The 16,327-nt window shown below is 38.7% G+C and overlaps 1 protein-coding gene across 2 annotated transcripts in view; it reads right to left on the bottom strand.

The window, feature by feature from the left end:
- The window catches only part of RANBP3L (RAN binding protein 3 like), a 71,782-nt gene that overhangs the window by 46,574 nt on the left and 8,881 nt on the right, over window positions 1-16,327 (bottom strand). Inside the window, exons 3-6 of one of the 2 annotated variants that reach the window (XM_020995926.2) lie at window positions 1,998-2,056; window positions 1,354-1,390; window positions 748-819; window positions 193-267 (exon numbers count right to left, since the gene is read on the bottom strand). In XM_020995926.2, coding sequence (XP_020851585.1) covers window positions 193-267; window positions 748-819; window positions 1,354-1,390; window positions 1,998-2,056 — 243 coding nt within the window. The remainder of the gene's footprint in view (window positions 1-192; window positions 268-747; window positions 820-1,353; window positions 1,391-1,997; window positions 2,057-16,327) is intronic. The other variant, XM_020995930.2, reaches the window with a different exon arrangement.

The following is a 16,327-nucleotide window of genomic DNA, read 5'->3' as shown; positions in this document are numbered from 1 at the left end:
GTTTAAATTAGTACAGTCTGGATTCACAAAGCTCTACTGTGTATGACATTTGACTTCTACTTAATTTGACAAGTAAAGTCACAAAAATATTTAAAATACATTACTAGGTGAAAATGAAGACGCGAGAGACATTTTTTAACAATGCTTGCTATTCAGTTAGACTCTTGGGCTAGAAACTTCAAAAGCTATTACCTGGCTGGGAGGGGGGAAATGTAGGAAGGATAGTGAAGGAAGATGATCTCATTCGTTTTTGGGAGGGTGCTGACTCTGAAAAGATATTTCAAAATAAATTAATTGGCATATTGTGAGGTTTTTTTAGGGGAAAAATATATTTCAAGCAGTTAAGAAAATATAGCAAGAAAATCAACATACTTCTTTTGAAGTTATTGACAGCTCAGTAGCTAATAAAATTCTTAGAATAAAATGTCAGTTACTAAATGGTCAACTTTAAATGAAGTTATTCTAACTGGAAGTTTTCTATCTTTTTCTCATTTAATGTGAACTGGAAGAGGTGGGGGACAATCAGTGTGGAACACTGCATATGCTGTGAGACTCAGTTGATATACTGGTTAATTTTACTGAACAGCTATTTTCTCTTTTTTGTGCTTGATTGTGAAGCAAGGCTTCCTGAGAAAGGGAGGCAGAGGGATGAGTTTATAAGGAAACGTGACATAAAAAGAAAAGATAGCAATTAGAACCAAAACACTGTTTGGAAAGAAAGTGCACTAGTAGAAGTAAAGACCCTACCTTGCTTGGTATCTGCTGTGTGGAAAGTGAAAGATGAAGATCGGGCACGCTTTCTTGAAGAGCCAGGGAGTCCTGGGACAAATGCAATGTGAAGAAGTAAACTCAGTGAAATCTTTCTTTATAAAATTATGGATTAGATACCAAGCATCATCTGTTTTATAAACATAGTTCAACAGTACTGTTGCTCAAGATATTTGAGGTATAATTTTAAGCAGTGTAACATTGATGTCAACAGCTGGGACATTATAAACTACAGGCACATCAAGTATAGCTACAGAATATTCATTGTGAAATAGTTTCAGCTTCATCAAAAAACAACATGATGAATCTGAGGGGAATGGGGACAGACATCTCTGCAGGCAGTGCATTCACAAGGCAGTATGGGAGTAGCATTATAAAGTTGCCAGTCTCACATCCACCATCTTTTCATGTACAAATGCACAGGGAAAATAATATATCAACTTTAAACACAAATGACAGTACCAGAGATGCATAATTCATAAATAGGAAACAATTTGTTATTAATATAATAGAGGTACACCAACATATTAAATTTGTTCCTTTTATATTGAGATTATTTTAGAAGTTCAGGAAATAACTTATTACCATGTTCTACTTTGTCAATAGTGTCTTCAGCTGGTCTCTGGAAAGAAACAAAGATGCCTGTAAGGTCTGGATTTTGCTTTTTCTGCTTCAGATGTGAATCTTTTCACTACATAGGAGAATCCCCCCAAACAGGTACATACAGTTTAAAGTAAACGATTAAGACAAAGCAGCTCTTTTCTCTCTTCCTCCCCCCTCCCCCCACCCCAGTTACCTGAGTGACAGTCTACAAGGTTAGGAGTTTGTGTCCAGGTTTCATGCCTCCCAGATTAATTATCCAAAGAAGGACCTCCCCTCCCCCCCAAAGAACAACCAAACAACAATAGCAAAATAGGATCATTCCTTGTTAATAATAGTGTTTCTCAAAGTAGATGATATGAATGTGATATTCAGAAAGATGATAACATTAAGCACCATTTGAAATCACTGAGATGTATCTAAGGATCTGTTATTTCAGTTTAAAGGACAGTACTGGAGATGTGAAGAACAAATCTAGAAGTAAGTAGTACCTCTTAGCAAGAGTTTCTTAAGCAGATTTCTTTGGTAGGGAAATACACCAGCAGAGAAGGAAGGGGGAAGTTGAAAGAGAAGAAAAAGAAGGAGAGAGAAGAGGGAGAAAGAAGGAAAATATTTTATCAAGAATTTACCTTAAAAGCCTGATCTCTGTTTTCAAAAACAAATACTGGCTGAGCAATAACATTTTTTTCTGGAAAATAAAAAGAATATTTTAAAAATTATGCAAAGTCCAAACTCCTCTTAACTGAAAACATTTAAAGAAATATTTGCATAGAAATCTATTTTCTCTCCTCTCGAAAAAGACCTCCAGAATTGTGTAATGTTAGAGCAGAAGATGAGTAAAACTAAGGTTTAGAGAGATACAATGACTTGCCTTGTCATCTGTGTAATTAGTGACAGAGTCAGCAATGGAACCCAAGTGTTTGCTCCCTGTTTTGCTAATGATCATAAAGCTACTTGTGTAATCAAGTCACATAGGACCTCTTAGCCTCCATTTCCACAAGTGTAAAAGGGGCTACTAATAATATTTGTACTATCCTCCTCCTCACAGTGTGGTAAAAGGTCCAAAGTGGGGGTAAAATATAAAAAGAGGATCTATTACTATTCCTTCACAATTTTATTGACAAGGCAACATGCTGTGTACAAAGTCTCAGACCTTCTCTACATCCCACTCCCCATTAATTGACAATACATTTTTTCATTTGATTGCTTTTATATATTAGACAGTTTCCCCTCATGTATTATTTGGGAAGCCACTCCTGATCAAACCTAGTCACTCCTGGGACAGTTAATGGGAATTTCATTTAAATGCATCTGGGAAATGTGAACCCCAGGGGCCGGCTGGAGTTTCAGGGGATTTGTAGAAGCTGAGAGTGTGTTCATGATCCTGTCCTCCAGCCAGGCAGGAAAAAGGAGGGATCTGGAGGAGGGAGTGCATGCCCAAGCTGGAGCTAAAGCAAGAACCCAGCAGGAGGGGTGGTGGCACAGGAGCTTCTAGTTCCAGCCTGGAGGCACCAGTTTGGCATAACCCCAAGGGCCCTGGGCAAGGCAGCCCTGCCCAAGCTGACCAGACAGGGGAAAAGACAGTCACCCCGTTCTCCTGGACTGGATGGAACCAGGCAAGTTCAGCCTCAGGCAGAGCTGCACAAGATGAGGTGTTGGCTGAAGTGGAACTGAGTGACTACTCCTGCAGAGGTACCCTTGTTGCCAAATGGGTCACCTCTAATTGCTGCCAGGACTGGAATAATCTGCACTGGCTATAGGCCTGGCATTTTCTCCTCCCTCCATTTCCTCCCCACAATGTCTCATTTCTCTGCCTTTGTTTCTCTTCTTTCTTCAATCTTCTTTCCTTTTCCTTATGTCTCATTTTTTCTTTCAGCATAGATTTAGAACTATAAGGGAGGAGGTTATCCAGGAAACTAAGTCCCAGAGAAGGTAAATAATTTGCTCAAGATTGCACACACAGTAAGTGACACAGCCTGAATCAGAGCCTGGGTCCACTGGTTCTAAATATTCTACTGGTTCTCCTTCACCCTTCTAGTGCACAGGTTCTTAACCTGGGAGGAGATCTCTCTAAATTTTTTTTTTATATTTTGATAACTTTCCACATAAGTGGTTTCCTTTGTAATCCTGGGTATTTTATTTTATGCATTTAAAAACATTATTCTGAAGAGTCCATAGGATTCACTAGACTACCAAAGGGGTCCATGAAAGAAAAAAACAAGGTAAGAACCCCTGCTGTAGTGTTTAACACTCTATCCCCTTTTATTTTCCTGGGTGGAGGTAGCCAGTAGAAAACTAAAAACTGTGGCTGAGAATGCTTTGGGGTGGGGTAATGTCATAGTCCCTCAAGATTTTCTCCTCTTTCTTCTTGTTTTTCTTTTTCTTGTTCTTGGCTCCATTTTCCTTTCTTTTTTGTCTTACACTATTTCCATCTTTCTTTCTCACCACCACATGTCTTTTTTCTTTGCAAATATTGGAAAACTCTCAGTCTGGTGATCACCCAGCTATGTGCTGGATGTTTCCAGAGTTTGTTAAAGACCAGTGTACTCTAATGGTGATCATCACTGTTTTGGGAGACACGTTTTAGAGAGAGGATAGTGGAGATCACATTGGGGCCTATCAATAGCTTCTTAACTTTGATAGCCTAGACTAGTTGGGAAACATAAAGGATGTTCCAAAATGGTCAAAGAGTCAATAAGAAATTAATGAATGCTTCAAACAGATCAAATAGCATGGCTGGAATTAATACAGAGTTAAGTCAAAGACCACAATGAAAACTTTGAAAGAAATGTCTACTTATAATATCAAAAATATTGATTTTACAGCAAATAGGAGGATTTTTTTCCTAAGGCTGTTGATAATTTCCTCTCTCATGTAATAAATCAATTTTATATTTCAGTGTCATATTTAAAATCTAATTTATAATTGTGGGTAGGTTTTTGGTTGGGTTTTTTTTTGCTTGTAGGAAGAAACTTTTGAAAACATAACAGCTTGAGGGCCTTTAAATATTAGGAACAGAGCTCATCTTATACTTCTCTGAAGTAACTATAATATTTATTTCTAGCAAAAACCTAGTCTGAGAGGAGGATTATGTCAAGTGAATTTGTCATGGCTCCATGATCAGCTAATAGGGATTTAGAACATGAACCTTCTTGTCTTTGTACATGAGTATATGTACACATGCTGAGTGAAATTATTATTTTGAGCCAATAGATGACTCCCATATAATTTCTGGCATTCCAATATCAGGCAACTCCTTAAGGGAGTTCTACTATCAGATGTTCTCACTTGTTCAGTAAAACCATGGAAGAGATGATTGTTTTAGAGAAGCAAAGGGATAAACTACTTCTGGGGTCCTTCATAGTGAAAGAAGGGGATGCTTAAGGGAGTTTGGTGTTAAAGCCTGCCTGTGGCCCCATTGAGGTGCTACATCCTTAGGTAGCAAAGGAGTAAATATACCCCAGAAAGTATAATCTTTAACTTAGTCTATATGTTGAATACCAATTCTCATCACCATCTGAAACTATTTAGTGGTCTTTTAGAGTGATCAAAAGAAATCAATTCAGAAGTAAATATCTAAGCTCCTTTATTTCTCAGACTTCCTTCCCCCTCCCCTTCTTTATGAGGAAAGATGAGAAGGGACTAATATAATTCCATATATGGAAGACACTGGGGCTCTTGTAAGACATGATGACAGGAAATGGAAGCTCCTGGCTTCTCAATTTGGGGCATATACAGGCATTCTCTAACTGGTTCTGGTCTGTTATCCACATGGTAAGGCAACAAACTATTGATCGGGGTACGTGCAAAAAGCACTAGTTAACTAGGATCTTCCCCTCAGTTGGTCTCTGTCCTGGCCAGCTGCAGTTTGGTTGAGAGAGCAATTATGTAAGGGGATAGGCTCTGGGCACTTTCCATCTGAGGCTGACATACACCCCACGAAATAGGCCTGTTTGCTCTTTCGCTCTTTGTGTTTGTTCAATCTTGTTTTAGGTGAAGGAGATTGGAGACGGCTATGACTTCATGAGCTACCAGAGTCTGGAAGCTAGAGCCCCAAGTGACTTGCTTGACCTAGCCCCAAAGTAGCACAAAAGCAGAATCATTCATCCTTTGGACATGCTGCATTTGGAAGTGAACTTGAGGGGGGGCAGCGAGAGGCTGTGCAATGCAGAAACTGGGCTAACTCTGAGCCCACTTTCCCCAGGGACTAAAGCAGTATAGAGGAGAGTGTACCCTGGGGACCGAGTTTGGGTCAAAAGGCTACACCCAAGGACCTAGAAGGCCACATGTGGCCTTGAAGCCGCAGGTTCCCCACCCCTGGCCTAGCCTTTTTTATGCCTAATCAAGAATCCAAAATCAGGAATTCAACTAGGTCCATAGTGTTAAAACTAAACGTAAGTCACAGCAAAAGTAGGTGTGGCCATGGCCATTGGATAAGGCCAGGAGCTGGATTAAACTAAGTTTGTATTAGTTAAAAAATCTGTCCAAGGGGTTTCTCAAATCCCACCTCTTCCTAGAAGACCTTTTAGGACCATTTCGGTCTGACAAGACTAAATTAACCTTCATTTATCTGCTGTCTTCTGGTCACTACGGCTTATTGTTGTTTCTCCTTGTTCTCAGAGGACTATGACATCAGGAAGGTGTTCATGTAAACTTCCTGAGGGCATCTCTCTTTCATTGTCTTTCATCTCCAGACAATGTGGTGAGTTTAAGACTAAACGTTCAATAATTACTTATTCATTGATTGACTCTGAACCATTTAGAACAGGGGGATAAGAGCTCCTTGTTCTAAAGGCATTGGCCAGACACTAAGGGGTCTGGGCTTAACCAGAACAAGGTGGGGTACATCCCAATCTCCCCATGATAGTCAATAATAAGGCTTGTCTCCAACACAACTTCTGCATCAAATAGAAATCTTCTGTTGGCATTCAAAGCTCTTTGCAATCTGGTCCCTCCTACCTCTTTAGTTTTCTTATACTTAACTCTTCTTTTTCTCCTGTACGGTCTGGGACCCAAAGACCCTGATTTCCTCACTATTTCTCACACAGGACACCTCCCCACTTTGCGTGTTCACTGACTGTCACCCATGCCTAGAATACTCTTCCTCCTACCCTCTGTCTCCTGGCGTCCTTCAACTATCAGCTAAAATCCCACTTTCTACAAGAAACTTTTCCTGACCTCTTTCATACTAGTATCTTCCCTCTAGAGATTATCTTCTTATCCTTTATCTTTTCTGTTCACAGTTGTTTACCTGTTGTTTTTCCCATTAGGCTATGAGCTTATTGAAAGCAAGGACTGTCTTTTGCTTCTCTTTATGACTTTAGTGCTTAGCACAGTGCCTGGCACATAGTAGGTGCTTAACAAATCCAAATTCCCTGGCTAAAAACCACACCTTCCCTTCTTGGGCACCATTCCTGGTATTGAGCTGCTTCTTTCACCATGCAAGGTCCCAACTTTTTGAGCCAGTCATCTAATTCTCAGGCAGTCATAATCTAACCTATATAGGGCCCATTAGCAGTATCTATACAGTTTTCATTGGGGAAAATCTTCCTATCACAAATCTCATTACATTATCTTTCTCCACTTCCCTTTTTAAAAAAATGCTTAGATCAGTGCCTGGCACATAATGGGTGTTACATAATTGCTAGCAGCTGCTGCTGCTGCTACTGTTACTATGGTTGAGGGTATCACCATTCTTCTAGTCACCCAGGTTCATAATCTCATTATCATTCTCAGCTTTCACTGTCTCTTATTTCACATATTCAATTAGTTGCCAAAAACTTGTCATCTTTAGCTCTGTAATATCTCTAGTATCTCCCCTTCTGTGTTCACACAATCCCCACTCTAGTGTTCAAATCTCTGGCCTAGACTATTAAAAAAAGCCTCCTTATTGGTCTTCCTGACTCATGGGTCTTCTTTTTCCAATCCATCCTCCATATAGTTGCTGAAACGATTTTCCTAAGTTGCAAGTCAGACTATGTCCCTCCCTTACACAAATAACTCCAGTGGCTCTCTTTTCCAATTTTGCCCCTCACCCATATTGGCTGTGTGACCCTGGGCAAGTCATTTAAACTTATAGTCCTCTAGGCAACTTGCTAAGACTATAAATTGCAGAGAAAATACCTATCTGCATTGGTAAAAGGAACTCTCTGACCTGGAATTATCTTCTATGAATGAAATCTCAAGATCTATCTCCTTTATCTTTTCCTTTTAAAATGTCTATTTTAAGTTTTTATATAATGTACAAAATTATTAGTGAAGCAATACATAATAGTAAGAGCCAACATGCATGTAGCACTTGAAAGTTTGCAAAATGCTTTACAAAAATTATCTTATTTTATCCTTATAACCTGGGGAGGTGGGTGCTATTAGTGTCATCCTCATTTTACTGATGAGGAAACTGAGGCAGACAGAAATTAAGAAACTTCCCTAGGGTGATGCAGTTTGTAAGTGTCTGAGGTTGTATTTGAACTCAGGTCATCCAAACTCTAGGTCCAGCACTCTGTCATTGTGCAATCTAATTGCCATCAAACCCTCCCCATACCTTTAAGGGAAATAAATTCTTTGAGATCAGGAAGCCCATGTCATAGTGCCAGTCTCACTCTCACACACTCACACACACACACACACACACACACACACACACACACTCTTTCTCACACTCTCCCTCTCTCCTCTCTCTCTCCATATATATATATAATTCATATGTATGTATATATATAATTGGCACTCTATACATGCTTGCTGAATTGAACCTTTGATTTTTATTTCTTCAATTCAATTATAATCTTCCATCCTTTTCTTGATTTCTTACATATATGTACATAGAAAAATACATACACACATATACATATATATACACACATATATATATATACATATATATAATACAAATATATACACACATATGAGAAGACTTTTGAGAGTCCCTTGGATAGCAAGGTGATCAAATCAGTCAATACTTAAAGAAATTAATTCAGATTATTTACTGGAAGGTGAAATACTGAAGCTGAAGCTTAAATACTTTGGTCACATAATGAGAAGATGGGACTTATTGGAAAAGATTGAAGGCAAAAGGACAAGGACAACAGAGATGAGATGGATGGATAGTGTCATGGAAACAAAAAACACAAACTTGGACAGGCTTCAAGAGATGGTGGAGGATAGAAGGGCCTCGTGTGCTGTGGTCCATGGAGTTATGCAGAGTTGGACAGTATTAAATGACTGAACAACAAAACAGCAAAAATGTATACATATGTGCATATAAAAATATATATACTTATATATTTCATATTTACATATTTTAAATATATTATACTTACATTTATATAATAGGTATATATTATGCAATAACATGTAAATAATATATATGTATGTACATATATACATATATTTCCTTTCATTTGGTTTGAGGAAGAAAAAAAGGAAAGAGTACAAGGCACAACAAGAAGAGATAATGTGAGATAACCCAGGTATTCTTAGGGTTTGTTCTAAAAGGCAGTAAAAGCTAGGGACATCTTAAAGGGAGGCATGGGGTACAATAAATCTTGTCTGGTAAGAATCTACTTTTAATCCACTTCGCTATTCACTAGAATACATGAGCTTTGGCTAGAATTAACAGTGCCACAAGGAGTAATGATTGTATCATCATCTGGTAGGGGTAAGAAAGGACACTAAAGCAGTAGCCTCATAACAGAAGGGGTCAGAATTGAAGGAACAGAAGAAGCACATCTCCCATGGTGGGGTGGTGAGAAGACAGAGCCTGATTTTTGGTCTATGAGGGAGCTAATGGCCTTGCTGTTCAAGTGTATTACTCACATACGCAGAGCAGGCAGCCACTTTGGAAATCAAGGAAACAGATGATATAAAAGGCAACACGATAAGGATCAAGCTTTCCCAAACATCTTGCTTTCTTGATTTCCTTTAATTTCATGATTTTAGCTTAAAAAAGAGAAAGAGTGGGTACATATAAATCTCATTGTACCTTTTTTTTTAAGACAAACTTCTTATAACTTCTTCCAAAATGACCTATCCCTTTGAATCTGGAAAGTTGCCTCTTCGGGCAAACTAAAAGAAACATAGTAGTTTATATAAAAACCATTTCATGAGCTTGGAATATGAAGCTGGAAAATGTGAAACTATAAACGTCTATTTTATTTGAAGAGTTTCTAAAGCAATAAAAAAAAAGTCCTTATCCTGGGTATAAGGGACTATGGAACTCACACCATGCTTTTTTTTCACTATGGTGCCAAACATATTAAAAGACTGGACAAAACACCTTATACTCTTTAAAAAAAAAAGAAATTAAAATCTGCACATCAAACTTTCAAGCATATATTTCCAGAAAGAACAAGTTGTAATACTTAGGGGTGGGAGAAGGACTCTCTATACCGAGTTCATGAAGTAACCACAAGCATGAGGTATTCTCCACCTCAAGTTCTTAACCACATATGGAGGAGCTATGGAAATGTGCAAATAGGATGGCATAAGTCACAAATTAGCAACCAGCCTATAAAATATTGCCATATAGAAATAGCTCACAGTAAGTCCCACAGAGTAACATTCTTTAAGGTAACATGACACTCTTGGTTTATGTTTTTATGCAAGCCCGTATACTAGCTTAAAGACATCATTCCTAAAAGACCCCACACAACCAGAAGGCCAGTAGTAAAGAGGCCATTTGTTGAGAGCAGTTTACAGGGGTGGTTTCCAGGCCAACTCATAAAGGGACTATAAAGCAACTTCAGACCCAGGAGCTAGGGGATCTGAGGGACTTATTCCAATGACCTGGGAGGTATGTACTACACTTATTTTCCTGCCTCAGATGTACTATTGGGTGCACTATTCAATTAAACAAACATCTATCAGACGTCTACCATATGCAACATGATTAGCAGTGTGGCAAGCTGTCGTTGGAATGGAGGCCAAATCTACCGACTGTACAGCCCTGGACAAGTCACAACGTCTCAGCACTGCCAAATAAATTTCACAGACTATACACTGCAGGAAAGTGGCCCCTCTGTATGGGCAGAGGGGGTTGTCCTCACCAGGAACTCCCTACAGCAGTCACAGGACCAAAAAAAAAAACTGCCTCAGATATTGTGTTACACACAGAGGACACAAGCTGAAAAATGACAAAGCCTTTCCCTTTAAGAGACTTACAATTTAATAGGACAATATAATACATGCATTAAAAAAGTGAAAGGTAGAATGGGTTAAGGCAAAAGAGAAATCCCTCAAAAGTTCAATAAGGAAATTTAAGGAACAGGATCTTTCAGGGGTAAGTCAGGAGAGTGAGTACAGGAAGAACTTTGTGAAGTCAGCACCAAAACTGAGCCTTAAAAAAAGACAAGAATGTAAGACAACTCCAAAATACTCATGATGGAAAATGCTATCCACAAAACCCAAAATCTTATGGAAGTGAATGTTGAAAACTAAAAATAAATAAATAAATAGTTTAATTTAAAAAAATAAAAAAGTATTTGGAGTCATAAGGCCTAGATTAAAATTCTGCCTTTAACGGTATGATCTGGGTAACTCACAATGCCTGGCACATGATTCACAGCTTAATAAAGCTTATTGATTTGACAATCAAAAAAAAAAAAAGAAGAGAAGAATTTCAACTGGCAGAGATGAGGAAGGAGGGCATACCAGTCATGAGAGATAGCCTGGATGACGGTGGGAGAATTCAGGATGAGATCTGGAACAGCTAGGAGTTGGTCTCATATGGAATGTAGAGTACTGAAAGGGAATAGTATGTAATAGGCTGGAAAGGAAGGTGGTTGTGAGAATGTAGAAGCCTTCTTCTTACCTCCTCTTCTTGGAGCCCCCAGATCCCCTCAAAGCATAGCTCAAGTATTTTCTCCTGCCAGATGCCTTTCCAGATTCTCCCAGTTGTTAGTGCCCTAACCCCAATCCATCCCCTGTAGCTATCCCATATCTCTCCTCCCTTTCATGACTAAACTCCTTGAGAAAGCAGTCTATAATCAATGACTCCACTTCCTTTTTTCTCATGTTGTTCTTGGCCCTGTAGTTTAGTTTCCAACCTCAGCATTCAAATGAAATGGCTCCAAGGTTACCTATGATCTCTTAACTGCCAGATCTAATGACCTTCTTCTCAATCATCACACTCTTTGACCTCTCTGTAGCCTTTGACAGAGTTATCTCTCCTCTTCTCGATTTTCTCTTCTCTCTAGGTTTTTGTGATACTGTTGTCTGCCGATTCCCTTATTATCTATCTGGTCATTTCTTCTCAATCTTCTTAGTTGATTCTTCAGCCAAATTATCTCTGCTTGGGCAAGACTTTGTCTTTGGTAGTCTTCTTTTATCATTCTACAGTATTTCATTTGGTGGTCTCATCGGATCCCATGGATTATCATTTCTATGTCAATGATTTTTTGGATCTGCTTATTCAGTCCTACCTCTTTCCTAACCTCCAGTTTCCCATCTCCAATTGTTGACTGGACATCTCAAAGTGGATGTCCCATAGATATCTTCAATTAACTATTAAATTAACTATGCCTAAAACTGACATCATAATCTTTCTTCTGAATCCCTGCTCCCCTCTTAATTTCCTTGTTACTGTCAAGGGTACTGCCAATCTATCAGTCACCTAGGCTATAGGTGTCATCCTCAATTCCTCACTCTCTCTCACCCACCATATCCAATCAGTTGTTAAATTCTATTGTTTCTACCTTACTAGCATCTCTGTTATATGCCACTTTTTTTTTTAAGGCAATTGGGGTTAAGTGACTTGCCCAGGATCACACAGCTAATGTCACATTTGAACTCGGGTCCTCCAGACTTCAGGGCTGGTGCTCTATCCACTGTCCCACCTAGCGGCCCCCAACTTTTCTTTCTTATGGCACTTGATGGAAGTCCTCGTCACCCTCAGCCTGGACTATAGCAGTGGCCTGCTGGTTGATCTCAATTCTCTTCCCATTCCAGTCAGCTATCAAAATTTCCAAAGGTACATTTCTGACCATGTTACACTTACCACTAAGTAACTTACTGCCCCCATCCAATAAAATTTCTGTTACTACCAGCATCAAAAATAAAATAATGTTTGGCTTTTAAAGCCTTTACTAACCTGGCCCCCTCCTCCCTTTCCAGTTTTCTTATACTTTACTCTTCTGCAAGTACTCTACTGTTCTACTACTGTACTACACAAGACATTCCATTTTCCAGCTCTGTGCTTTTTTACTGGCTATCCCTCATGCCTGGAATGGTCTTCTTCCGTGACTCTGCCTCCTGGCTTCCTTCAAATCTCAGCTAAAATTCCCTTGCAAGTCAAGACATCACCCTCCTGATGTCATTGGTCCTCTTTGAGAACAAAGGACAAACAGCAACAACAAAATCCCACCTTTTGGAAGAAGTTTTTCTCAGTCCATCTTAATACTAGTGCCTTCCTTCTGAGATTATCTCCAACTGATCCTGTAACTGCATTACTTGCACACAGTTGTTCGCATGCCGTCTCCCTCATTACATTACATTGTGATTCCTTGAGAGCAGAGGCTGTTTTTGTCTTTCTTTGTCTTCCCAGTACTTAGCATGGCATGTAGTAGTTCTTAATAAAGGCTTGTTAACTTGGCTAACCACCTTCTTGAAATAATATATGGATATTTATAGATGCTTATAGCTCATGATCATATGAAATAATGTATATAAATTGCTTTGCAGACCTTAAATCAGCATGCAAATGTGGCCTATCATTTGTTATTCTGGCTTCATATTACTTACACTGTCAGTCATCAAAGCAAATTTTAAAAATCTCTCTATAGGTCTTCTCTAGGACTTTACATCACTTACAATTGATAGGCACTGAAATATGTCCAATTTTCTCCTGTTTCAGAGCATCTCGGGAAAAGCTGATTGAGCTATTATCATAAAATCTAATTTCTTTTCCCTTTACACATGCCTGCCTGTCTGCAAATACTGCATGGCTTCATCCATTTATTTTCCTTTTTCAGATTGTATTACACTTTCATATTCTGACCTTGCAGAAGGCTTGCTCAAAGTATGTCCACTGGGCAAACCGTGAGGAGTCTCAGTGATTTAACATCCTGATACTCTGCCTTTTCAGTTTGAGAATGTACATACACACCTCAGCATTTCAGAAGAATACATTGCTCTCTCAAGAGCTTAGTCATCATTTTTCCTGATGTCCAAATGTTATTTTGTCTATAAACAAGAAATTGAAAGTCTTTTGTATATAGTTACTTGGAATATTTGGCTACCTGAGGATGCTGACTGAGCAAGATGCTTCTGATGTGGTAGAAAACCAGCAGGTGGAAGATATCTAGATCAAAAATGCTCAAAAGAAACCCTTGAGCTTTCTTTATCAGAGCCCTCATTTAGAATGTGTATGTATACGTATACGTATATGTATATAGACAAAAATAAGTTAAAACTCTTACTTTTCAAAAAGAAGCATAGTTTTTTCAATCAGGTTCTCTTTTCCTTCCAATTCTCAAAATTTTAAATTAGTTCTATACTGAAACTTTTAAATAGGTAGGTGCAACATAGTCCTCCTCATTTCCCAATTCTACTGGGATAAATGAATGGTACTGTCAATGAGAATAAGTCCTCTGACATCAAGTAACTTGCTACCTGTGTGGCCTTGAGCAAGTAACTTCACCTCTATGGACCTCAGTTTCTTGTGCTATAAAATTAGGAGGTTCAAATAGATGACCTTAAAGGTCCCTTCTAGCTCTAAGCCAGAAGTTGTTTTTTTTTTGGGGGGGGGTTAGGCAATGGGGTTAAGTGACTTGCCCAGGGTCACACAGCTAGTAAGAGTCAAGTGTCTGAAGCTGGATTTAAACTCAGGTTCTCCTGACCCCAGGGCCCATGTTCTACCCACTGCAACACCTACCTGCCCCTAAGCTAGGAGTTCTTAACTTACGTTTCTGTGAACTAGTTTTTTTTTTAAAAATTTTTTATATCTTTTTCAATATAATTGGTTTCTTTTGTAATGCTCAGCATTGTATCTTATGCATTCAAAATTATTATTCTCAGAAGGGGTCCACACGCTATGATGTCTATTTAGTCAGAAGGAAACAAACTAGATCAAAAGATAACTGGAAGAAATTCATAACAAAGAAGATGTACAGTCCTCTCTAGAGTAAAAAAAATAATCTTATTCTTCTATTTGAAAGTACTTCTCATCATTTGGGATCAGGAACTGAAATCATATGATACTACAGATATTTCCCAAATCTTCCAATCTTACATTTTTTAAAGAATCATTTTGAGGGAAGAATAACTCTAGGGATGTGTGTATGAGTGTGTGCACACACATACAAACTTACACATTTTATTCATCATCCTAAAAATACCACAATCCAAATTCTATTCCAATTTTCCAAGGATCTTTTTTATTTTTTGGGAGGGGAGCAGAATTCTTGGGAAAACTTGAAGTATTTCTTTCCTGTCTCCACTCCCCAAATCCTTTTTTCCCTTTTTTCTTCCTTCTACTTCTTTACTTCTCTTTTTATTAACTTATAAAGTAAAAAGGCAGGCCTAAGCAAAAAAATAATTGGAGGTTCAATAATTGTAGGGGATAGGCTTCTGTAGTCGATCTTTTCTATTCTCTCATCTTCCCTCTGTTCCCTCTCTCTTCTACTCTGTACCTGCTCCTCCCACTATATCCCCAAGCTTGCCTCTTCTCTACTTGCATACAACAGTCATCGTCGTCGTCGTCGTCGTCGTCGTCGTCGTCGTCGTCGTCGTCGTCGTCGTCGTCGTCGTCGTCGTCGTCTTCTCTTCTTCTTCTTCTTCTTCTTCTTCTTCTTCTTCTTCTTCTTCTTCTTCTTCTTCTTCTTCTTCTTCTTTTTATCTTGGTCTGTTTCTTACTTATGTATGTGTTATATCTGTGTTTAAGATCAAACTGTGCTCTTCCCTACTAACTACATAATTAGGAGAGAAACACAAAATTATACTTATTTCTTAATGTTGTGTTATTTGTTATGACAAATGCTTCCACATAATTCCTAGCACAGTGTTTATCATCTGAAGCACTGCTTTGAGGAAGCTCAGTTTCCTCATCTGTAAAATGAGGGGGACAGGTAGTGTCAAACTCAAATAGAAAAAAGGGCCACGAAACTCTTAGTAAGGATTGCTGCTACCACATAGTGACTTAGAGAACCACATATTAATCAACACTTTCTGTTTTTTTATATTATTATTTATTTTGCTAAATATTTTCCAACTACCTTATAATCTAATTGTGTACACTTCAGAATGTTCCCATCAACCATCGAGCTCCATATTTGACACATGAAGCCTCAGATTCATAGATTATTAGAGCTGGAAGGAACCTTAGAAATCATCTACTACCAGCCCCTAATTTTACAGATGAGGAAACTGAGGCACAGCAATGTTTTGTTAGTTGCCCAAGCTCACACAAGTGTTAAATAGCAGAACTGGGATTTAGACTCAATACTACCTCCAAATCTTGCACTCTTTCAAGAGACCATGATCCTCATAATTCAAGGATCTAAGATTTCATCAGTACAAGCACTCCTCGTACAAGCACAGACTGCAAACCCTTCATGACTTATTAAATGGTCTTTAGTGAAGAATTCGCTTTTCTCTGACCATCTTGAAGAGGACCCTATCTAAACTTAGGCTGGCCGAGGGACAACAGACAGAGTCAATGTTACTGGGCATGCCTTTCCATCCTGGTAAGGACTTCACTGGCTTAGTCTTAGTGATCCCAGGGTCACTGCCACAACCCCATGAGGTATATGTTTGTGACTTGATTGGAGTTCATGATATGACTGAAGAAAGTTTTGATCATGATGGAACTCAGATTTATGAATCTAAGACTTAAGAACACCTGGAAAATGATCAAGAGGCATAGACAGCTAACTCCGAAGTCAGGAAGAGCTAGATTCTAATCCTGCTACTGACACATATTAGCTGTATGACCCTGGGCAAATCACAAGCTTTCAGTTACCCA

The sequence above is a fragment of the Phascolarctos cinereus genome, unplaced genomic scaffold (assembly GCF_003287225.1).
Source record: "Phascolarctos cinereus isolate Bilbo 61053 unplaced genomic scaffold, phaCin_HiC Scaffold_4;HRSCAF=312, whole genome shotgun sequence".
Taxonomy (NCBI): domain Eukaryota; kingdom Metazoa; phylum Chordata; class Mammalia; order Diprotodontia; family Phascolarctidae; genus Phascolarctos; species Phascolarctos cinereus.
This window is presented reverse-complemented; position numbering and strand designations above follow the sequence as displayed.